Source organism: Zea mays, chromosome 3, assembly GCF_902167145.1.
Source record: "Zea mays cultivar B73 chromosome 3, Zm-B73-REFERENCE-NAM-5.0, whole genome shotgun sequence".
Taxonomy (NCBI): domain Eukaryota; kingdom Viridiplantae; phylum Streptophyta; class Magnoliopsida; order Poales; family Poaceae; genus Zea; species Zea mays.
In genome coordinates this window covers 159,973,472-159,998,564 of record NC_050098.1, presented here as the reverse complement: position 1 = coordinate 159,998,564, position 25,093 = coordinate 159,973,472, and the positions used below count along the sequence as shown (strand labels likewise).

The 25,093-nt window shown below is 47.6% G+C and overlaps 1 protein-coding gene across 1 annotated transcript; it reads right to left on the bottom strand.

Moving 5' to 3' along the window:
* Window positions 1–3,159: 3,159 nt before the first annotated feature.
* On the bottom strand, window positions 3,160–23,332 carry LOC100384037 (zinc finger homeobox protein 4). Its single transcript, XM_008675029.4, has 8 exons — window positions 22,981–23,332; window positions 21,938–22,036; window positions 21,304–21,551; window positions 6,852–6,947; window positions 6,617–6,773; window positions 4,930–5,069; window positions 4,814–4,849; window positions 3,160–4,461 (listed from the first exon to the last, which is right to left on the bottom strand). Exons 2-8 carry the CDS (start codon window positions 22,011–22,013, stop codon window positions 3,688–3,690), a joined length of 1,527 nt encoding a protein of 508 aa, XP_008673251.1. The 5' UTR covers window positions 22,014–22,036; window positions 22,981–23,332; the 3' UTR covers window positions 3,160–3,687.
* Window positions 23,333–25,093: the final 1,761 nt, after the last annotated feature.

Genomic DNA, 25,093 nt, shown 5'->3' with positions numbered 1-25,093 from the left:
AACTAAACGCGATAAAGTCGCAGACGAAACACGCAGGTCGATTTCAACCGGAACAGCTGCGGCTTCAATCACTGGAATGGTGACGTCGATTTGGGTGTTAATCACTAGAACCGTTTGTGGGAGCACGGATGGTTCGTGACCTCGCTGCACGAGCGGCTTCTCCCTGCGGTTTTGCCGAACGGTCCGTACTCTAGATCGGACGGTCCGTACGTACGTGCGGAGAGGGTCTTCTTCTCTGCGAAGAACGTGGATCTCGTCTCCCGAGAAGAACCCCGATAAAATAAGAGCTCTAAGGATTGTCTTGGGATTAGTATACCATCCAAGACGTCTCTGGTCAACGCAGGGTATGTTTGGTTTGACTTTTGGTTTTGGCTTTTGACCCCTAAAAGCCAAAAGCCAAACCAAAGGGCTAGATCCAGGAAACAGCTTTTTCTAAAAGCCGACTTTCTCACAGTGCAAAACTGAAAGCATCTCTGGATCTGCTTTTAATGGCTTTCGGATGGAACTGTGAAAACATATATAGAAGAAATTTTAACGGCTTTTAGTAGTTTCCGTCAAACGGTTTTTAGCTTTTTAACAGCTCACAACCTACATCAGCTTTTTTCACAGCTCATAGCCCACAACAGTTTTTTTTCACAGCCACAGTCTAACCAAACAGACCCGTAGAGTCAAACAGCGGCGAAAAAAATAGGTTGATAAAGGCTAGACTAGGGCTAGATTACTCCTACTCCTAAGGAATGAAAATAATATTGCAAATAAGGTAAATATAATAAATAGGTTTGGTTAGATTGGGGGTTTAATTGGTCGTACTCTGTTGTTATCACGGAGAAATCATGCACCTACATCTATAGAAAAGGATAGCTCTTAAACCACCCAAGAGTGATCGATAGAGGTCGTATTTATGATAAGACATTAGCTAAAGCAAAATTTTGGTAGCATAGCCCTATTGTTCTCCAATTGCATGCCTGAAAATGGTGAAACAGAGAACAAAGGGGTTATGTTGTCGAAATTATGCACGAGCACCTGCCTTGTCCTAAACACGGGCTCTATCGGTCACTCCGAGCTAGGTTGTCCAATAAAGGGACAATTCCGGCTCAACACACATCACATACGTCACATGCGAGGTGTGTTGGGCCGAAACGAACAACGTCTAGGTTATGTTCCATTTGTTAACACTATGATACACGCGTTTACGCTACAATAGATTGTGTTTGCTAACATTACATACGTTTAAGTTACAAATAACATTATTTCGTGTGAAAATAACATCGAGTAAGCTTATTTCCGAGGGTTTAATAATTACCCTCGAAAATTCCAAATTCAGAATATCTAACAACCTCTAAACGAACTAAAACAATCTAAATAATTTGTACAATTACTTTTTGCCGTCGAAAATAACTTACTTAGCGTCGAACGAAGTGGCGGGTGCGAGCACGAGGCAGAGGATGAGGGGCGCCAGCGAGAGGCACGGAACGACAGGCGAGGGACGCCGATGAGGCCATGAAGCTGTCGCTGACGAGGGCGCGGACGCTGACAAGGTCACGTGCGGTGGTGAGGGGGCGTGCACCAGCGAGGTAGAGTGGCAGCGGCGAAGGGGGAGCTAGCGAGCGACGCAGGCAGAGAGTGGGCGTGTGCGTGGGAAAGTTCTTAAAATACTTTATGTTCGACGGCTTATTTGTCAGCCGTCGGACATAAGTCTTATGTCCGGTGGCTGACAGTCGTCGAACGCATAAGCGGACCTAGAATAAAACAAGAGCGATGACATACTTATAAGGATGGACATTAAAATACTAGAGCGAGAGCATCTTAGTTAGACTCAGCAGGGGACTTAACAGTGAAAATCTAGATACTAATACTTGCAATAAAGAAACGAGGAGAGGCCTAGGTCCTCCCTCGCTTATAACGTTAGATTAATGTCCGATAGCTGTTGGAAATACTATGTAGGATGTATGTTTTCTATTTTGCTGTTGTGATATCTTGCCTCCCTAGCAAAAACACGAGCGCAGAAAGCAGATAGTAGCATGGATCATTATCGGTCCGGTCACATCTCGGAGGGGCCGGCTGCTAGCTCTTCAACGGTTGAATTCTCTGTGCTAGACTTTTTTGACGTGCGCGCGTATTGCATTGTCCACGAAAAGTGGCGCATGAGCTTTGACTTTGCAGTCCCTCCCTCCCATGATCGACTAGGACCGGTCCAGGGATCTTCAATGGTCAATCAATCAATTATTCAGAGGTTTTGTTTGGATACTGCACGGCTTGTCAACGGAAAGCTTTGTTTGGTGTGGTGTGGGATTTCCTCGATCGGAATAAAATAAAGTAAAATAAAAGGGGCGCGCGCGCACGTACCGACGTACGGGTCGTCATCACCTTTTTGGAAACCACCATGACATGGTCCAAAGACGACCCATCGTCATATGGTCCAACTATATGCTATCAACCTTGTGGTCTCATTTTTCCTGTGTAGCGAGCGGGGCCCAGCAGGCCACGAGAAAAAGTGTGCGAGGAGGGAGTCTGCTTCGTGGGCCGTGCCAGGAAAAAGCCGCAACCGGGCCCGTGGTCACACGTACCTCTCCTCCGACGAATCGCGCGTGCTCTGCAATTATTGTGGTGCTGCCTATGATTCACGAATCACGACTCTGCGGGTGCTCGTGACGGCGACCCACGAAGCCGTCTACTCTGATGGGTCAAAGCCTATTTTAGAGTCCACGACGCACGGATGTGCCCACGGACGTGCACATCACCCCCTCCCTCTCTCTGTTTGCCTTGGTCAATGCGAAACGTTTTCTCCTACTGGCCTATGGGGTGATGAAAATGAGGCTATGCCTTGTCGGCGCGCGAGGAAGGGCAACACGGCTCTGCGATGGGTCGAGGCACGAGGCTGTGAACGAGAAGAAGCAACTGTCTGTTTCAGCCTATCGTCCGGTTTTAGCCAAAGATAAGCAAGAATTGTACTCAAGCTCACGAGTGGTTTAGGATGTGTCTGTTTCAGATTTATCATCTCGTTTTAGGCGAAAATAGGCAAGAATCAGGACATCTGTACTGCTTGTGAAGGGTACTGTACTAGTGTGCTCTCTGTCCTCGTGCTGAGATGCTTTTTTTTTGGCCGCCAGGAACATTACTTGGGAACACGTGCGATAAGTAGACGCAAAAAGGTACTACTGGCAATACAATAACCGAGAGCAAAAAGTTTCAACCATCGACAGCGGCTCAAGCCATATCTTACACAGAACAACAGAATTACACGCTCAAAACATCACGGGAACATGTACATGTTCTCGGATGATCTGGCAATGAACACAATTGTACATGAGTTACAACATGTCATGCTACCGAGTTCCATGCTCTCTCTCTAAGCTGTGGGAATCTACAGTTTTTACTCCAACAAGACCACAACTTATTATTAATCTGTCGCAGGCATTTGTTCTCGGCTCTCAGAATCCCTAATTCTCTCTAGCAGTCGAAATCTACAGGTTCTACACTTCTACTCCAGGACCAAGACCACAACTAGTTCAGAAAATTCACTGCTGCGCACTGACTGGCTAAATTTACAACAATCTTCTGAGCTCCACAACACATGCTGATGGAGCGCCCCCCCCCCCCCCCCCCCCCACCCCCCGAGTCATATTCTCTGTTGAAAAGGGGAAATAAACTAGTATGATGAGGGGGGCTGCCGGTAGGTTACTACACTCATTTCCTGTCTGCTGGTGGGGGTGCGGTGGGGAACTGAGGGCCATAGAATGTACCCACTAATCCTTGAAAAGGCGGAGGCGGGCTTGGACTAGGGAAACCAGCTGGTGGGCTGGTTATGGGGAAGTTGACCACAGGAGTAAAAGGTGGGTAGCTGGAATACATTGGACCAGGTGGTCCAGCAGGAAAAGGTACAAATGTACCAGCTGGAGGTGGTACATGTGAGATCATTTGGGGTGGCATTGCCGGCGGCGGCGGGGGGATCATATTGGGTGGCGGTGAAGTTGGCGGTGGTGGTGGGCTAGGCTCTGGTGATGGAGGAACCTCAGGTGGTGGTGGTGGTGGTGGTTCGAATGCGTCAGGATGAGGGAATGGGGGTGGCGGTGGCGGTGACTGTGATTGAGGCTGAGAAATATCTGTGTCATCCTCTAGCTTCTGCCTCTTGTTACCAGAAGTGTGCTCTTCTATTTTCAGCTTGGTGTTGCCCCCATTCACTTGTGAAGGCAAATCACCACCACGTATATTGTCTGAAGCATCACCTGCAGCAAGCTTTGTCTCTGTCATGATGTGCTCAAAACCATTTCCCTCCTGTGAATACAACACTGCACTTGACTGTCCCTTTTGAAGAGACTTCTCAGCTCCTGGAGCAACAGTACTAAGTGGATCAGAGAGGCTAGACCTCTTATGCCCTTGATTTGATGGCTCATGCATTTCCATGTTGCTTCCAAGCCCCACGCAGAGCTCAGCAGCTCTCTTGAATCGAGGCTGAGCTGCCTGATTCATGACAAAAAAGCATTAGTAATCTGGTGCACTGCTTCTTTCCCTAACATAAAGAGCCATAACTGTTAGACTCAAAGGTTACAGGTACCAGTCAGCCCTGTAGTATGAGGCCATTTTACTAAGGGGACTCAGTCTCATTAAACCCAAAACAGATGGCCCCAAAACACATAAAGGTGAAGTAAATTGTAAGTATATTCTACAGTACAAAAGTTCTATCCATTGAGAAGCATAAGTGAGATAGCAATGTTTTTTTTTCAAAAATGAACTCCATACACTGTATTGTGGTTAGGAATCCACAAATTAAAGTTTGATCATAAAAAGAGCAATGCTGGTTGAAGAAAATTACCTGAAGCAGGCTTCTGACTTGTTCCACTTTGAGCTCCTGAAAATAAAAGAACCGCGGTGAGCACCAGATCCATTTAACAAATAAAACAGGCCTTACAGAGTTATTTGCTTCAGCACCTGCTCATTCAGCGCTTCCTTCAAATGAGAAATCAGAGTGGCCCTGAGTGATTCTGACAATTTGAGTTGTTCAATGGAGTTTCTGAGAATGTTGTGTTGTTCCTGCACCCCCTGCATAAATTCCGATTGATTGCTGCTACCTGCCAACATGCAACAGAAAATTCAAGCTACACCAAAAAGACAATCGGTCTAGTTATATTACCTTGCAACCTCATTGAAATTAGCTGGATCTAAGCAGGTTGGACTGACGTTGGGATAACAATTGGGTTGTGTCGAGCCCAAGCCCACCTATGAGGCTATGAATCAATTTCCCATAGCACACCGTGTGGCATATGATATTCAATTTCACTTGTTTAGGCTTTATCTAGCGTGTGCCCTCAAAAGCCATGGGAACCATTCATTGTTGTCACAAAGCGAAGCTTGAAGTTGTTTGTCATAACCCTTATAAACCAACAGTGAGTATGAAAGGGCCGTCAAAAGCATAGGTCATTTTGCTTGCTGCCCAAATTTCAGAGGAAAGAACATGACACCAACCCCTGAATCTAGTTAAGGCTGAAGAAACTACGTAGTGGAAGAATCCAATTTCTGTATCTGTTATGAAGCAACTCAAGGTAGAAATTGCGGAGAAGTCCCATTGACAATGCCATCAGGGCATAGGGCTGAAACACAATAAATCTAGTCACTGGACATCCTCTTGCTAAAGATGGAAATGAGGGTTTTTAACGTACAGTGCATCTCTTTATACAAACCATCTAGGCTCAAGGATGTCTCAGTTGCAACACAGGTGTGATGCAAACCATTTGCACATTAGCTACATCAACCTAGATACAACAAACCCATGCACAGTTTTTTTTTTGAGAACGCGCAGGAGAACTGCGCATCTTATATATTAAAGAGGAAAGGAGACATTACAAAAGAGGAGATGTTGCAGAGCAAATCTCCCAAAGACCCACATTATCCCGAAGGGAATTACATAGTAGTACTGAAACTAGACCCGACCTCGCCCAGGGCAGCAACTAAGCCCATACTACCGATCTCCTTAGCTCCTGCTAAAACCCAGCAAACCCATGCACAGATAAACATCAATGTGTTATGCTTGAGACCATGGTAGTTTGTTGGTTTTGTGAAAACCCTGCATATGTGGTGCACCGCAACTGAGGTGAAGAACTTGCAGACCAAACTATAACTCCACATAATCACTAGTTTCTGCATGCTATGAGCTACATATTAACTAGTAAATAATGACAGGACATGTGAGAATATCCTTAGGCTTTGTTTGGATGTTGATATTGGAAGGGAAGGAATTGAATTGGAGAGAATACCAAATCAGCCTTGATATTGAAATGGAACACAATTGAAATCCGTTGTTTGGATGGCCATAAAATTGACTTTTGGAATCATAGAAACCATCAAACTCGATATCTGTTTGGATGTACAGAACACAGAATTGAAAGGCCGAAGTTTTTTTTTCCTAGTGGCCTAATTCCCCACAAAACGGAGGGGTGAGGCTCCGAATTGGTGGCAAGGGGGCACAGGTGAAGTGAATGTCGAGTTGGTACTGGACTCAAATTCCAGTGCCAAATTCTTGTGCATCCAAACAACGGTAATCAAGCTGTCCAATACCAATTCTGAATTCTGAGGCTGAATACCTGCATCCAAACGGACTATTAGAATACATATAGCTTACCTAAAACAGAGTTGTTTCCATACGTTTTATTGAGTTCATCAAAATTGATAAGAGCTGCTTGGCATTTTCGCATCAGAGTATCCTCATCCATAGGAGCATTCAGGACATGTTTGTAGCTAGAGACAACCTTCTCCAGCAGCTCACTGCCCGTATTTTTCTGTGCATATGGAAACCATGATTGTACACCTCAATGGAGGTCAGAGGGTCATAAATAGAAATAAATCAACTCACTTACCAATTTGTTTCTAATGTCCTTTAACCTTCTGAAAAAGTCATCTTTGAGGCTTTGTGCCTGAGTATCAAATATTTTACGGTCTTCCCATATGTCAATCTGTAACATTGAGAAAAAAAATTGAGATGTGTCATGTGGGGCCGCACCTATGCGCACCAACAACGGGCCCGCGATGCCAGGAGAGCTGAGGCGCGGGCATCCACGGTGGGCGCGAACAGCAGTGCACATAAGGAAGGCACGACTAAGGAAAGTGGCTAGATTGATGTCTAAATTGATAGGCCTTAATGGTAGGGGGATTGGTTACCAAATAAGTAATTGCCTAATTAGTTGTTGCCAAGTTGGTCAGGCAGGTAGCCTAATTATAGTGGAACCGTGAGACATGAGGAATAAGAAAAGTATTATCTCTAATCTCCTATCTCCCTAAGCCTGCGGCCACCTCATCACCAACCCCAGCCGCTGTTGCAACGTGCGATCCAGCCATGAGTAGTGCCAACGACTTCAAGGCCCACGCTGAGGCCCTCAAGTCGCTACAGAAGTCCGTCGCAGCCAATGCCCAGGCCATCGCCAACCTCACAGTCGACGGCACGTCCTCCCCCGGCATCAAGATCGGCTCCGGCGAGCACCATAATGACCGGCCACCAAGGTTCCAGAAGCTGGACTTTCCCCAGTACGATGATAAGACCGATCCCCTTGGTTTCATCAACCGCTGCGAATCATACTTTCATCAGCAGCGCATCATGGAGAAGGTCTGGATGGCCTCCTACAACTTGGATGGCGGGGCGTAGATGTGGTACATCCAAGTCCAGTCGGACGAGGGTACTCTATCGTGGTGCCGGTTCAAGGAGTGGCTCAACCTGCGCTACGGCCCCCCTCTCCGCGCCACGCCCCTCTTCAAGCTAGCTGATTGCCGTCGCACGGGCTCCGTCGCGGACTATCAGGACCGCTTCCAGGCGCTCCTCCCCCGTGCAGGACCCCTCGAGGAGGCGCAACGGGTCTAGCTCTTCACATGGGGTCTCCTTCCTCCGCTCAGCCTCGACGTCCAGGTCCACAACCCGCAGTCCATCGCGGCTGCCATGAGCCTGGCGCGCCAGCTGGAGCTCCGGGAGCATTATACACAAACATCTCCCAAGGTCGCGTCACGTGGCCTACTAGTAGCCCCGGCACCGCGAGTCGCCCTACCTGCTCCACCAGTCGACAGGGCAGCCGCGCCCGCGATCATGGCGGATGGGCGCAAGCGCCTGTCCATGTAGGAGCAAGAGGAGCGCCGCCGACAAGGCCTTAGCTTCAACTGCAACGAGTGTTACATGCAGGGGCACAACCGTGTCTGTAAGCGGATCTTCTACATCCATGGCGTCGAGTTGGACCTTGCCGACGATGCCACCACTACGGATGATCAGAACACGTAGTCGCCGGTGTTCTTCCTACACGCCGTCGCCGAGGTGGCCGTCTGCAACACTGTACAACTGCAAGTGGCCGCCGCTACTTTCGCCGCGCTCATTGACACGGGCTCGACTCACAGCTTCATTGGGGAGGGGCTGCACGGCGCTCGGGCCTCACCATCGAGCTGCGACCACGACTCATGGCAATGGTGGCCAATGATGAGCGTGTGGACTGCCCGGAAGTCCGTCGGGCCCAGGTCGACATAAGTGGCTTGGTGTTCTGCGTCGACCTCTTCGTAATGCCCCTAGCCGGGTACAACGTCGTCCTCGGCACGCAATGGATGGCCACACTCGGGCCTATTGCCTAGGACTTCAACGCTCGGACCATGGTGTTCCAGTGGGAGGGACGCGACGTTCGATGGAGTGGCGTAGACCCTCCATCCGCGCCGATTCTCCTCGCCGCAACAGCGGATGACACCCTCGTCGACGGGGTGTTGAACACCTTCACCGACATTTTCGCCGAGCTGATCGGCCTACCTCCGACGCGGAGCTGCGACCACAACATCGTCCTCAAGCCTGGCTCATTCCCGGTGGTGGTACGACCGTACAGGTACCCTGCAGCTCACAAGGACGAACTTGAGCGACAGTGTACCTCCATGATTGTGCAGGGCATCGTCCGCCACAGCGACTCGGCATTCTCATCTCCAGTCATCCTCGTCAAGAAGCCGGACGAGTCGTGGCGCTTCTACGTCGACTAACGCGCGTTGAACGCGCTCACGGTCAAGGATGCATTTCCGATCCCGGTCGTCGACGAGCTCCTTGGGGCGCGCCTCTTCACCAAACTGGACCTACGGTCGGGGTATCACCAAGTACGGATGCGGCCGGAGGACGTCCAAAAAAAGGCGTTCCGTACCCACGACGGCCTCTACAAGTTCCTGGTGATGTCGTTCGGGCTGTGCAACGCCCCAGCAAAATTCTAGGCTCTAATGAACGACGTATTGCGCCCCTACCTTCACCAGTTTGTGCTTGCCTTCTTTGACAACATTTTGATAGATAATAACTCTTGGGCGAACCACCTGAGGCATCTCCGCGCCGTCCTCGACACCCTGCGCCAGCACCGCCTCTTTGTGAAGAGGTACTAGTGCTCATTTGGCGTCGACTCCGTCGCCTACCTGGGCCACGTCATCTCGGCGGAGGGCGTCGCTATGGACCCTGCAAAGGTCCAGGCCATCCACGACTGGCCTCAACCACGGTCAGCACAGACCGTGCGTGGATTCCTCGGTTTGGCGGGCTACTACCGTAAGTTCGTCCACAACTATGGCGCCACTACAGCACCCCTCACGGCCCTCCTCAAGGAGGGGTTCGCATGGTCCGACGACGCGACCTCCGCTTTCAGCGCCCTCAAAGGGGCTGTGACGTCCCCACCAATGCTAACATTACTGGACTTCACCAAGTCTTTCGTCGTCGAGTGCGACGCGTCGACCCATGGCTTCGGGGTCGTACTCATACAGGAGGCTCATCCGATTGCCTTCTTAAGCCGACCGATGGCACCCCGCCATCGCTCTTTAGCGGCATATGAGCGGGAACTCATCGGGCTTGTGCTTGTCGTGCGGCATTAGAGGTCGTACCTGTGGGGGGCGCCTCTTCGTCGTCAAGACGGACCACTACAGCCTCAAGTGCCTCCTCAACCAGCGCCTAGCCACCATCCCTCAGCATCATTGGGTGGGCAAACTTCTCGGTTTCGACTTCTCCGTCGAATACAAGTCGGGAGCAACGAACACGATGGTCGACGCCCTCTCGCGCCGCGACACCGAAAAGGACGACACGGGGCTCTACAGGCGATCTTGGCGCCCCGCTTCGACTTCATCAGCCGGCTCCGCCACGCCTAGGCCATTGACCCCGCCCTGGCCGCCCTCCACGACGAAATCAACACAGGCACACACGCTGCTCCATGGGCAGTGGCCGACAACATGGTCCTCTACGACAGGCGTCTGTACATCCCACCGTCCTCGCCCCTTCTGCAGGAGGTTGTGGCAACTGTCCATGAAGATGGACATGAGGGCGTCCAGTGCACCCTACAACGGCTCCGACGCGACTTCCATTTTCCCAACATGTGTCGTGTTGTGCAGGACTTTGTGCGGGCATGTCCCACTTGCCAGCGGTACAAATCTGAGCACCTTCACCCGGCAGGTCTCCTCGTGCCCCTACCAATCCCCACCATCGTCTGGGCAGACATTGGCCTCAACTTCGTTGAAGCACTTCCCCGTGTCAACGGGAAGTCGGTGATCCTCTCTGTCGTCGACCACTTCAGCAAGTACTGCCACTTCATCGCCCTCGACCACCCATACACCGCTTAGTCAGTGGCGCAGGCCTTCTTCACCAACATTGTGCGCCTCCATGGCATTGCCATAGTCCATGGTGTCCGACCACAACCCGGTGTTCACCTCGGCGTTCTGGCGTGAGCTCATTCGACTCATGGGCACTAAGCTGCACATGTCATCCGCCTTCCATCCCCAGTCAGACGGGCAGACAGAAGCGACCAACCACGTCATCATTATGTACCTCCGCTGCTTCACCGGCGACCGTCCTCGACAATGGCTTCGCTGGCTCCCATGGGCCGAATATGTGTACAACACGGCATACCAATCCTCGCTCCGGGAGACACCGTTCCGGGTGGTGTACGGTCGTGACCCACCCTCCATCCGCTCGTATGAGCCTGGGAAGACAAGGGTTGATGCGGTCGCACGCGACATGGAGGAGCGTGAGGGCTTCCTCGCAGATGTGCGCTATCGCCTCGAGTAGGCACAGGCAGTGCAGAAACACCGCTATGACAAGCAACACAAGCCAGTGACCTACGCGGTCGGTGACTGGGCGCTCCTTCGTCTACGCCAACGCGCCCCGTCCTTGCCGCCCCAACAGACAATGGGCAAGTTGAAGCCCCGCTTCCTGGGGCCATACCACGTCACTGAGCTCATCAACGACGTCACCGTTCGCCTGGAGCTGCTCCCACAGGGCCGCATTCATGGTGTATTCCACGTGGGCACCTTGAAGAAGTATGTGGGCACACCGCCATCAGCCCCACCACCCCTGCCCGACATCCATCATGGGGCGGTTGTTCCGGAGCCGGCTCAGGTCAACCACGCTCGCTTGGCGCGTGGTGTTCAACAGGTGCTGGTCCATTGGCGGGGCGAACCGGCGACTTCGGCAATCTAGGAGGACCTCGACAAGTTTCGCGCCACGTACCCAGATTTTCAGCTCGAGGACGAGCTAGACCTCGAGGGGGGAGAGGTCATGTGGGGGCCGCACCTATGCGCGCCAACAGCAGGCCCACAACGCCAGGAGAGCTGAGGCGCGGGCATCCACGGTGGGCGCGAACAGCAGTGCGCATAAGGAATGCACGACTAAGGAAAGTGGCTAGATTGATGGCTAAATTGATAGGCCTTAATGGTAGGGGGATTGGTTACCAAATAAGTAAGTGCCTAATTAGTTGTTGCCTAGTTGGTCAAGCAGGTGGCCTATTTATAGTGGAACCGTGAGACATGAGGAATAAGAAAAGTATTATCTCTAATCTCCTATCTCCTTGCATTCTCTAAGCCTGCGGCTAAGGAACCCCTCGCCAGAGAAGACTGATAGCGGCTACAAACTACGTAGTCGCGTCCAGCCGCTCGAGGGCTCAATGCCCTTGACAAGATGAAACAAAAAAATGTTAGGAAGCAAGTATAAATCCACAGGTTATCATCACAAGTGATTGAGTACTATGGAGCTAAAACTTACATGAGTATGCAACCACTTTCTGATTTTTGCACAAGGTTTCCCCAGGGCAAGTACAAGAAAAAATAATGCAGAAAGTAGGATAGATGCTAAAGTGCAGGACAATAATGCAGATAGTAGGATGGGTGCTAACATGCCAGCTAATTGATACTTGGTCGGAGTTCGGACGGATTATTGATAATAACTTGCACAATTGCACCTATATCTAAGAGGGATCGCAAAATGATGTGCAAAGGAACGGTTTCGATCTTTTTTTAGTGGTGCAACAGAGCACAGCGGCTGCCCTAGATCAGTGATGACGAGATCAGGCTGATGTTGCGGTGTGACTTTAGTAACCAGGTTTCCGGATCGATGGGGTCAAGGAACGGGAACGTGGTACGCGGTACGCTACAAAAACTAGGATTTAACACTACTGGAACGAGATTGTTCCCACATCCCCGAAACGGAACGAACGTTCCAGGAACGAGGAACGTGGTCAAGTTCCCGGTTCCCGGTTACTAAGGGTGTGAGGCTCTCACAGCGGCAAAGTAGGGCAAGAAAATGGTGCCAATAGTCCTCCATCGACCCAAAGCATTTGAGCACATGGGTGTCCCGAGGCATAGGTTCACGCATTTGACGAAACACAGCCAAGACATGATCCTAAAAATCATGTTCCATCTAGTAGTATCATTCACCCATTGTATCATCGGGAGGTGAAGAGACACACCTTTTCATCCTCCAGGGTTCGGTGACCCCGAAAGAAGTTGCCATTAGCCACAGATGTTGAGCCAAGGCAAGCGATCAGACTTCTCATCACAACGAGGAAATTTGAGCTCCAAATGGCACGGATGGCGACCATGGCTCACAGTAGTAGTGGTGTCCGCCGAAAGTTGGTGCCGTCACTGACGCCATGACCATAGTTGCTGCCCTGAGAGAGACATCGTGGGGACGCTAATGGAAACTTATCGGCAACACCTCATAGTATGGAAGCAACTCCTCATTAGTAGCCTTCCCTAGTATTATATGCGATGTAGGAGCAGTAGAACAAGAAGGACATGGTAGATCACCAGTGAGGAACTCCCAAAGGTGCAAACCACGCATGTGCATACGCATGCATGGTACCTCATCATGGTAATTAGTGCAATTAAAAAGCACCAGGCGAAGAGGTCAAAGAAGGGGCCATAGTAGCAGTTGACGCCGGGAGTGCAAAGTGGAGCAGCTACGGACGACGACAAGAGCGCAAAAGAAAAGTGGGCCAAACTGCAATTTTTACTGAAACCTAACGAAAACTGTTAGAACCAGATCTGATCAAAACCAGATCTAGGAGAGCGACTATACACACAAGCGAAACACAGCAGAGCATCGAGCGTCCTTGCGTGAGACTGTAACACGTGCAAATGCAACATGTGAGAAAAATCATAAAGAAGGAAAAAATCCTAACCCTAAAAATTGGCTCTGAATACCATGTTACGAATTGCATTATATTCAATATATGAGGGTACTAGGCCCAAATATATACACTGATACAGGATAGAGACCGTGTAGAAGGACTCTATATATGAGAACGAATACAACAAGGACACATGCATAAACATCTAACACATTTGGCGTGATTCCCTCCAATACGAAAACCCTGGTACAAGTAGATTGTTTGTTTATGTTTTTTGTTGCTTATGTTTAGAACGGAAGGCAAAACTATCAATATACACACACCTTGTCAAGATTATTTGGAATACTTTTTCTATGGCAAGTTCATAACCTTTGGACGCCTTATAATAAAAAACTGAAATGTATATTATCATAATGAGAAAAAAATCTATAGATAAACAGATAAATGCAAGCTTGCTTGAGAAAAAAACAAGGAACATAAGTTCAAATTATCGTTCAAGCTTCAGACGAGCAGACCGTCTCAGGCGGCCCAAGGACAGATCCAGCCGGGGGGAGAGCGGAGACAGGAAGGGCCAATAATAGAGGCGATCCTAGCCCAAGCAATTCCAGCGGCCCAGTCACCAAAGGTTGGGGCGAAATTATCCTGGGGGGATCAGCAACCCGTGTGAACCACTCCCATTGTCATCGGGGTCCACTTCTAGGGAAATGTTCGTCTTCCTCCTGGGGTCCCGGCAAACTGCATCGAAAAGTCGTGGCCTCTCTCAGGATCTCCTCAGCAGCTTGTCCCGCGCCCTTCAAGATGAATGAATGTCCCGGCGGTGCCACCAAGGGAACAGGGGGCAACGCGTCCGACACCCCAGTGGCACGCGAGACTCCTCCCCTCCCATGTGGCGGTTGTGGTCCTAACCGGAGATGGATCGACCGCCGCCTATCAGGGGGATCGCCCGAACACCGAGGATGAGAATCCCGCCAATTCCCTCTTCTCATGATCATCATAATTCCTGGGCTGGTGATTGTTCGCCGGAGGGAAGGGAGGCAACATCCCCAAGGCAGCGTCCGTAGTATTAGTAAGGATTGCATTGCCACTGATATTGTATGTTAGACAACTCCTTTCATTACCCTGCAGCCCTTTCTCAATAATACGTAGCGTCATTTTCCGTTGTAATTTCTCTAGATCAAAACACCATGACGATGGCCTTGGAGAACACTAATGTGACCTCACCTAAGATCATCCTGCCGTTGTCGCCCACGGCCTCCCCCACGGAGCGTTCATGTTCTTCTTGATGCATGCCATTTTTTGCATGTGTGGCCCCATCAGCCAGTTGAATACCTAAACTAAGTAGAATTGATTGCTAGGGATTGTGTTCTCAAGTATGGCTTTAGCATCGATACATAACAACCCATCAAATGATACAAGTCTTGGATAAGAATCTACAATGCACAGGTCGTTTCTGTTGTGTCTCTTCTTCGGTTCTGGCCTATTGGCCTTGTTTACTCTGTACATTCATCTTCTATTAATATAATGATATGTAGCTCTCCTGGGTATTCGAGAGAGAGAACAATGCACAGGTCGAGTTTTTTTTAGAATCTACAATGCACTAGAACACCATTATTGACGATTCTTTACTACGACAGGAAAAAAACCTAGTGTGACACATAAGCTACACCATCACAGTCTATCCGATATAGATGGTGCTTTCCTGGTCTTGGATTAAACTTCAGCTCTCCTAATTTCCACTAGGTGGTTCAATCTCATAAGTGTAGCTTAAGTACATCGATTCAATCCTATTTGAAACTACTACTCATCATAGGTTAAATGATTTGAATTTGTTGGCTTTAGGGAGCCATCATCTAGATTAGGCAAATACAAGCTAGATTGGTTTACTTCGACGATATTCTTTCTTTTCCAAGCAAGAAAGTGTAAGTGTTTCTATTTTTCAGAAGAAAACCTTGACCTCGATCAGGGAGGTGAAAGAAAAGATGAAATTCTAGAATCTATTCGCTGCTCTTGTTAATCCTCACTTTATTTCATTTTCTTTCGGTCGGCACCAATAGAAAATGAAAAATGAGTCAATCCAATTTCTTCTTGGGTTAAGCAAAATAAGTTAATTATCTAATCTAGCGAAAGAGAAAATATAAAGACTACCATTAAAGCAACCCAAGCGTGACTTATTATTAGGGGTGAGCGTTCGGGTTACCCGAAAATTTCGGGCCGGATAATTCGGGTATTTAAAATTTCGGTTTTTGAGAATCAATACCCGAAATTACAACGGGTTTTACAATACCCGAAAATTCGGGTACCTGGAATTTCGGGTTCGGGTATTCACGAACTACCCGAACGGTTGTGTCAACTTCATATAAACACATGCACCCTATTAAATTAGTATAAAAATACAGTTTGAATAATGATATACATGGACATAAAAAACACAAGCAATCTACAATCACAAGTCATGCACACTTACACATAATTATAGATGCACAAATTAATAATTAAGAATGACATGAGTACATGACACATGAAAGTTCGGGTATTTCGGGTACCCGATTATGATACCCGAATTACCCAAAATAAATTCTGGTTTTGCAACTTGCTACTCGAAATTCCCGAACGAAATTCGGGTTTCGGGTATTTCGGGTTCGGGTATTCCGGGTTCGGGTTACGGGTTTTTTGCCCAGCCCTACTTATTATATCCATGTAAATCATGTGAGCTCTCGAAGTAGAAAAGTACCAAACCAGAAGATAAGGCGGGCGTGCGCGCGAGCGTGTGCATGTGCGTGTGTGTCCAATTAACCAATACATTAATTTGTGTTATCCCTTGAGGGTCATGTCGTCTCCAACGTTTCTGTACCCGATTGGGTCTGCATGGATTACGTCATGCGGAAATGGATCATCAACACCATCTCCGAAGGGCTCGCTGATGTCCTTTCTGTAGAGCCTAGCATTGCTAGGTACGAGGAATCCTCACTTCTATTACTTCTGCTAGATACAAGTTATCCTTTTTGCTTCCTCGGTTTTCGTTCTAGCTTTAGCAATTAGCATTTAGTCATTTTTGTTGGCCAGTGAAATGTGGCATACACAGACATCAACAAATCAATGAATTCAAACTAACTTTTCAATTATCAAGAAAAGAAATAAGTGTCACTAGTTTTCGATCAATAAGAGGTAGAGATCTAGCTCCCAAGCAAAAAAACGAGGGACGAGTGCTTTGTTGCTAAAGCGCATATGTTTTCTTGCTCCTTTTCGTACGGAATTCTCCACTGAACTCATTGACCTAGGTACCGAGTCTGTTATGTGTACGCCTTTTCGAACTCCTTATTCATAGACAAAGTAGATTCTGAGTTGTCTTTCCTTCCAAGGATAACTTGTATCCATGAGGTTTAGATTATTAACCTAGAGTTCGCCATCAACAGTATAGCCAACCCCACCCTATCACGTCAATCACACAAGCCTCTTATACATTCCCGACTCCCGTTCGATCATGGCGAGGGAGTAAGTCAAAATAGAAAAACTCACGGTTTAGGGATAATCAGGCTCGAATTGATGACTTCCACCAAGTCAAGGTGACACTCAACCGCTAAGTTCTACCCCCTCCTCGTTCCATCGAGAAAGAGAATTAACGAATCCTAAGGCAAAGGGGCGAGAAACACAAGGCCAAGCCATTGTTCCTCCGGGCTTTCTTTCCACACTATTATGGACAATCAAATAATGGGAAAAATTGGATTTAATTGTCAACTTGTCCTATCGAAAATAGGATTGACTATGGATTCGAGCCACAGCACATAGTTTCAAAAAAATCAATACGATTTTCCTCTAAACCATGGGCTTCCATGAAGATATTGTTTAGCATGTTCTATTTGATACTGATAAAAGAAGAACACGACTAGATATTCTTAAAGAAAAAGAGGGCAAGCAGAAGCAAGTCAAGATGATATGGATAGTCCCTTCTTGCACCAAAGATCTTACCACTTTTAAAGGGCCCAATTCTCTGGTCATGCACTCTGTAGTTGTACCTCCAATTGTTGTACAAACACATGAGATGCACATAATTTTGCTATTTCAAAGAGCGAACAAAATTGTTTGGATTGGGCAATTCAAATGCTTTGATTGGTTTTCAGATAAGAGGTAAAAATATTCTTCATTCTTTTTAAATGAAAAACATTAAAACCCATTCTTTCTCATAACTTGAGAATGTCATTCTCAGCTAATAGAAGTCAAACTATCTATCTAGATCAGGGTTGAATACAGCAAATGGAAAAGCCAAAGAAAACATAAACCCATTGCGATTAGAAACCGATGACTCTGCAGCCAAGGCTCGATGGCGATGTAAGATAGAAAGAATGGTGAGTTAGGGATTCGGTTTCTTCTGTGGCCGGTTTCAATTCCAAAACATTTGCCGACGTCCGAAGTCACTTCTCTAACCCTTCTCGACAGAAGGGATCATAGCAAGGAGTAGGAGGGATCATAGCAAGGAGCGACTACTACAGTATGCACCTCCTGGCCCCATAGGGTGGGGAAAAGCTAGTACTTACTAAAAGCAAAGGATCCATAACATGAACCTTATATTTTGGAGCAACTTTGTCTTTATCACCACGTGAAAGTATTCTTGTTTCATGTAGTTCCCAATGTTTGGCACGTCCCATACTTCGTGGGTGCAACATCAACAAATTCGCTCTGGCCCGCCGAGGCTTGAGTGAGCTTAGCGATCATTCCCCCATCAACAACATGGTAATATTTGGGCTTGGGCTTGGGATTGGCATGGCTTGTTTTTCCTCGGTGAAACAAGAATCTATCATGATACAATAGATTTCATTACTTTAAACGCCATAAAAGGATGAGCACAAAAGTCGTTGCACTTCCGTGCATGCGCATAATCTTGATCTGTCACATGTTAGTACAATAACACATAGTCGGGCCTTGCACCAGTTGCAAGTTTGCAGGTAGTGCCTCCTGAACTAGAGGCTCAGCGACTACCCCGACCCCTAAAGGGTTAAGACACTTGAACCAATAAGTGTCTCGCCCTCGCCCCATCGCATGTCAACAAATCTATGAACATATGTTCAGCTTCCATGCTCATGTGTTGGTTTCAAGCAACCCGAGAGCATGTTAACCTAATAGGATCTGTCGGTACCCTGGATTAGGGGTACCCCTTACTACGGTATAAAGGCATGATGCATGCGCAGCTACCCTTAACCATGCAGAGAACAACCCCAGGGGTATCTCGTGAGCAGTTGGCGTTCTCAGAGGCAACGTCGTCGGACCCAGAAGGCACGGGACCCCTGTACGCACAACCCGGACCCCCGAAGTAAAGCAGCCCGGAGCCATTGGATAGGGTTCGGACCCCACCAAGAGAGCTCCGGACCACCCGTAACAAGGACCCGGGAGGGGAAGTACCGTGACCTAGGCATGGGTCCGGTATTGACGCGTGTCCAGGCTCTATCCGGAGCACCTCCGCTCCCCACTCGGCCAGGGGTCTAATACTGCCACATGGCTTATTGTCCGTGACGTAGGCCAGCGGGCGGTGCATGACGTGAGGGCTCTGGGCCGCGCGATCTCCGCATTTATTGCGGAGAGGACGCGCGGCCTGTCCGCCCTTCTAACAGGCGATGTGCCCCCACGACATTTATTACGTCCTGTCCATTCCACTGGCAGACGGCGCCAGGGCCACCCTGCAGACGATGCACCTGTCCAGTCCGTTGTCGAAACAGTACGCTCGTGCTGCGCGGTGCACTGTACTCATCCCTTGTGCGAGAAGCTTCCCCTGCACGCCGAGACTATACAAGATCTCGGGTGTCAGGGCGCAAGAAGATTGCTCCAGCAGGAGATATCAGTAGCTACATCCGCTATGTTCCTGGGCCCACATGTCGGGGCTCAGCACTCTTGTACATGTCCCCCTTTAGCTATAAAAGGGGAGGCATGCGACGTTACAAGATAAGCTCAATCTGGAGGCTTAGACTCCCAAGTTTCCACAGCAATCCAACACACAGTGGAGTAGGGTATTACGCTCCGGCGGCCCGAACCACTCTAAATCCTCGTGTGTTCTTGTGTTCTTCCCATTTTCCAACTAACAGGCAAAACGCTTAAGCTCCTTCCTCATCTTAGGATTTAGGGCGGGTGCACTCCGCCACCCGGCCGGAGAATTCCCTCTCCGACAGTTAAGTAGGCAAAGCATACATCAATGAAGGCTTTCTAATGGTTGAGAACGATTGCTTGCGGACCAAAGCAAACAGTTAAGTTGGTAATTTGGCCCACAAAACAATTGTAACTACTTCACATGAGCCACAAACGTGAGATTGTGGGGCAGGTGTAGCGGGTTCCGGTAATTACCCGCACCGCCTGCAAGCCTATCAAACAAATTAACCACCAATCAAAATAGAAGTTGTGGATCATTCATGAAGAAAGTTCTTGTCAAAAAAAAAGGAGCAACCGCAATAAACACTCTTTCATCTCCTTTGCTTTTCAACAAAAAACTTGCAATCTAGCCTTTGCATGTCCAACAGACAAGACATCCAAGCAACACTTGATTTATTGGGCTCAGCACTAACTAATCATTGATGTGTGATGTCAGCACTAAGAACCGAGATCTCACACCCACATATAGATAAGAGGATATCATGCCATTATTGCCAACCCTTCTTCCAACGAGCGTGCCACCCCCAACCATGTGCCACCTAGAGACATGCAAGCGCTCCAACATAATCAAAGTTGTCCACCTAATTGGGATCTAGAGTATGAACCTAGCTCTGTCATGGCAACATTTAAGATGTCATCGCAGCTATCGTTCCAAACATCAACCCACACCATTCAAGTTATGGAGACATTGAACCTAGGGCATTGAACAACAGGACACAATGGGTTTGTCTGTGAGCCCCCTGATAGGCCAGTGTTAAGCGAGTTCCATGGTGCAATGTCATTCGCCCCTTCTACCTCGGTTGTCTCATCCTAGCGTTAGCATATGTGCCACGTCGAGGCTTGCTTCCTATGACCATCTCTTCAACAACATATACCAACAGAGTGAGGGATTGGGAGCGAGGAAGGGGGGGGAGAGAGTTATGTTGCCCTTTTCTCGCCCCCCCCCCCTCCTCCTCCCGACCCCCACCCCAAAAATCCCACCAACCATCGTCAGCCTTGCTCATATCATTAGCACCATGCTCTGTCAAAGTATCTTGGCATGAGTCCCAAACACAATGACAACCATGACAATGGATATGCCAACTTTTGAATCAAGGACATTCCAACGAAGTTAAGGCGAATAGTATGCTTCATGTTCTCCATACTTCACACCACCTTTCTTCATCACCAGCATGTGACACAAGCACCGAATTCCCCAACCCCAATTGCTTTAACACCCCGTTTGGATGTAGATATTGAAGTCTAGAATTGGGAATTGGAACCAGGATTCCTAAGTTCTGTTGTTTGGTTGTCTAATGAATTTAGAGTTGGAATTAAAGCTCAATTGCTCGGTATTAAACTATAACTAGAAGTCGTCTTTCACAATTCAGAGCCTAGACCCTCTGTATTAGCTAGAATTACAATTCCAGATATATCCAAACAACAAATTTGTATTGCAACCCATTTTCAATACTAGACATATTTGGTATTGGATCTAATTCAATTCTAATATCTCCAATATCTACATCCAAACAAACCCTAAGAGAAAAAAGTGATTGAGAGGAGTGAAGTTGGAACATGATTGTTTTTTTCACACATTCTTAGATGCTAAAAATACTATTCATGGACACATGTATGTTCTATATATCTTGTACCCAAAGAGTATCACCATTCTAATAACCTTGCCCCTAAAGTAAGCGCATAGATATGGACATGAAGTTGTTAGCATATTTGTGATGATGATAACTAACACCGCAATTTGAACATGAGTAATAACGCACTTGCATGAATATAGATATCAAGGATATGTACAACAACAATATACCAGTCTTTTTGGAACATTCCGCCCAAAATCATCTCTGATAGTCAACACTTCATTCAAGGCAGCAGGGATGACCCTCATGAATTCAGTTATATATCCATTGCCTTCTTTTCTGCTATTCTGCATAATATCATTTGCAAGGTACAGCAAAGATACCCTCCTCTCTCCAGGAGCTGCATGAAACTCGCAATCCCATGTTTCTACAACTTGTTGGCAGTAACGATGATGAAAGACACACCAATGTGATAAAGCTTTTCTTTAGTTAAGGATGACATTACGTGAATGGATAAAATAATGTAGCACATGAGAAAATAATCACAGTCAGCAATAGTAGGTGGCAATCTTAAGCAGGGTGCAGTGAATGACTAGCATAAAGCACTAGTTGGTCACAATGAACCATGAGAGGTCATCAACTGAATGGGATTTATGGACACAGTGATCTGGAATTTTTAAAGAGTTTTCCTGTAATCTTAAGCTATGATTTTGCACTTTGCAAACCATACAACTATACAAGCTAATAAAATATGAGAATATCTCATATGAGAACAGAGAAGTTAAGATTAAAAAATACTTCGTGCAGAAAAGAAAGTGCTAAGTTAATACTTAATAGGGGTTGAAAAACTGGCAAGAAGGATACTTTCTATGCTCTGCTGTGAGCTATTAAGCTTCGAAAGCTTCTGAGCCAGTATCTGCTTGTTGAAACCCGCACTCATTGTGTGCACCCTGGCTTGCACACCTGCAAGACACGTAACATTGGGAAGTCAACATTAACTGCAATCTAGAAGTCACTTCATGCTTAAATAATGTCCCGAAGATGGAATAACCATGAAAATAAAAGCGGTAAAATAATTGGATGCTTCCATGAAAATAAAAGCGGTAAAATAATTGGATGCTCTTGTCTGTTGTTTCTGACATTGTAACTGCATCGAATATTCAGGTCCTCAAAAGGAACCCATTAAAAACATAACGAAAGGTAAACCATAGAGGCACATGGAAGCCAAATAAAAATTCATTCCCAACTCACCACCCAGGCATTGATAGCCAAAGTCCTATATTCGGGCTCTGCAAAAGATGGCAACAAAACTCCAGTCTTTTCGATAAGGCAGTAAAAGCAGCGCCTGAAAGGATACCGAGCCAAGCAAGCCGTAAATGAGAAGTGCCTGACCACCTGAAGTCCAGTCCTGGAGAGCATCTACCCGGGAGAGTGGGAGACTGTGACTTAACAAACAACCCGACTACACGAGAGTAGCACATGGCATGACCGTCGTCGACGCCAGACCAAAACCTTGCAGCTACAGAGTCGCCCAGGAAACGCGCAGCAGCTGAGTTGCAGGTGTGTGCGTGCACACAACATCACCTGGAAACCTCAGAGCTTCCGCCTAATCAAACAAGTAAAAGTTCATTCGAGGCACCAACCCGATTCCGGCTGAAACCATCCCAGCGCGGCACCGGAAAAAACGAATCGGGGGAAATTCCCATGCACGAGCATCCCAAACAAAGACAAACAGACACCAGCAGCAGCGGCAACGATTTAATGGTATGGATCCAAATTTCCCATTCCTAAATCACAGAACCGGCGGCGAAATACACAACGCCAACGCGGCGGCGCGGTGAGCTCGAGCTAGATCAGAACCAGACCAGCGCAGGAGGAGAGGGAGCAGAGCGCGATAGATCCCGTACCTTCCGCGGAGCGGATGCCGAATTCGGGGGCCTAGGTGGGGGCGCGCATTTGGGAGTTGGGAGATTCTAGGGTTTAATCGGGGAGTTGTAGAGGGGGCTGTGCAGGGGGGAGGGGGAAGGATGAGATATACGTCGGTTACTGGTCGGCGGCTCGGCGCCTGGCTGCGCGCGACCCGCGGCGAGGAAGAGAGGGGAGCGGAGCGGGGGCGCGGCGGGGGAGTGAGCTGGACGAAGACGCGGTGTGAGGTGGATGGATCGGTCGTGCTGGGTTTCGCGGCGGGCCTCCGCTGCAGATCGTCTACCTGACTACCTGTGTCTGTGTGTATGAATGTATCAGCAGGCAGCAGACCCCGAATTTTTTTTTTGTTTTTAGCCTCTTTTTTTAAAGAATTTTCAAGTTTAGACCATGCATGACTTAATCTCGAATTTAGACTTTTTGCGTGGTGCCAATATGTGGCGCCGAGGTAACGAGGTACGTGCCCGCGTTGGCACGATAGGGCTAACACGGCGCTGACGTGGCTCCGTAGCTCGGCGCCACATATCTTGATGTCGAGCTAGGAAGCGATATAAATCATAGTTCCCCTGGCCGAGAGCTACGTCCGGCCATATCTATCACTCGTTTCCCTCTTCATATGTACCGTCGAGAGGTGTTTCAATCTTCGTATTCGAGTTGGAAAACTTTGATTTGATTTGTATAGCTTGTAGACGAAGGTATGGTGTCTCAATGATTCATTTGTTATGTATATTGCGTAGTACGATTCTGATTAATTAGTTTTGATTTGTGCACATATTACTATTAGTTATGATTTCTAAGATAATATTGTTGGTATGATGAGTACAGTTTGTTAGATAGTTTGTGAATCATGGGTTTATAAAGTCTTTAGGGTTTTAAAACTATGAGTATCATGTTATTTATAAGTTTAAATCATTTGTGGTATTTTTATAGTTGTGTTAATATAAAATCGTTTCGTAGATGAAAGACGTGTATCGAAAGTCGTTGTGGCAGAAGAGATGTTATCCTTAGGAGTTATATACGGATGCATCTAATAAGGATGCTCATGTTCCTCTTGATCTTCCTATCTAATTGTGACTGTGGTGAACCGGTTTGGGCTTAATCTAAAGATCCAGACACGATCGCTCGCTGTTTCTACACATGTGGTGGTTTTAACGTACGTAGTTTCCCACTTGTGTGTTGTGTGTTGTTTTCTCAATGTGTACTAATGCTTCGTTCCATTCCTGTAGGATCACTTGATGTGTTTTTCGTGTGGATTGACAGTCCTAATAAGTTTGACCCTCAGTATCTCTTTTCGATAATTGGTTGAGCGGGAAGAACGCACATGAGTGTTTTAAGCAATGGGTGCCTCCTCCCTCGAACCCACCAACAATGACTGAGGAAGGGAAGAACCTTGCCACAGAAAGACGACCGGAGTCTCCGCCTCGGTGTAACTGTGGAAATCGTGCTGTGATATGTGAGGATACTATGAATTACTTCGTGTGTCCAGACATTAATTATGTAAGTGCATAACATATGTCCACAATTTTGTCAACTTTTTCACAAATTCACTAATGTATTCTTTTGTAGCATACGACAAACGTAAGTGTAATTTCATAGAGTAGTTGTATGGTCCTACACGACATTGGCGAGAGGCAGAGACAAAGGAGAATAAAAAGAATGAGTGTCCGGAAGAGTGCGAGTCTGGTCCTGTACTATGCAAATGTGGTGTTGAAGTTGATGGAGAAGGATGACAACACGTCAAGGTTGAGTGAGCTCATCGCGCTAGTTGAGGCAAGATTACATGCGCAACAGCAGGAGGATGAGTTTATGTCTCGGGCCGCCGATGAAGCAGAGGCCGCTTATTACAAAGCAGAAGGCTGATGAAGCGGATGCTAAGGACCAGCTATTTTCCCAGACTGCCGATGAAGTAGAAGTCGCTTTCTACAAGAGAAAGGTAGAAGAGGGTGATGCAGGACAATTAAGCAAGTGGAACGACGTTGTCGTTGAGGATTGCGTGACGGATGACTCTAATGATGATTTACTTATAGATAATGTTTCAGGTTGATTCCGCTACTCGTGTGTTATGAAGTACTTTCATATTCATAATTTTTCAGATTG

What these genes read in the sequence shown, in the direction of transcription:
- LOC100384037 (XM_008675029.4), bottom strand. Translation starts at nt 22,013, where the DNA reads ATGAGTGCGGGTTTCAACAAGCAGATACTGGCTCAGAAGCTTTCGAAG. An exon ending in CTCACAGCAGAGCATAGAAA is followed by an intron (nt 21,552 to 21,937) that starts GTATCCTTCTTG and finishes ACTAAAGAAAAG; the next exon opens with CTTTATCACATTGGTGTGTC. An exon ending in AGGAAGCGCTGAATGAGCAG is followed by an intron (nt 4,850 to 4,929) that starts GTGCTGAAGCAA and finishes TTTTATTTTCAG; the next exon opens with GAGCTCAAAGTGGAACAAGT.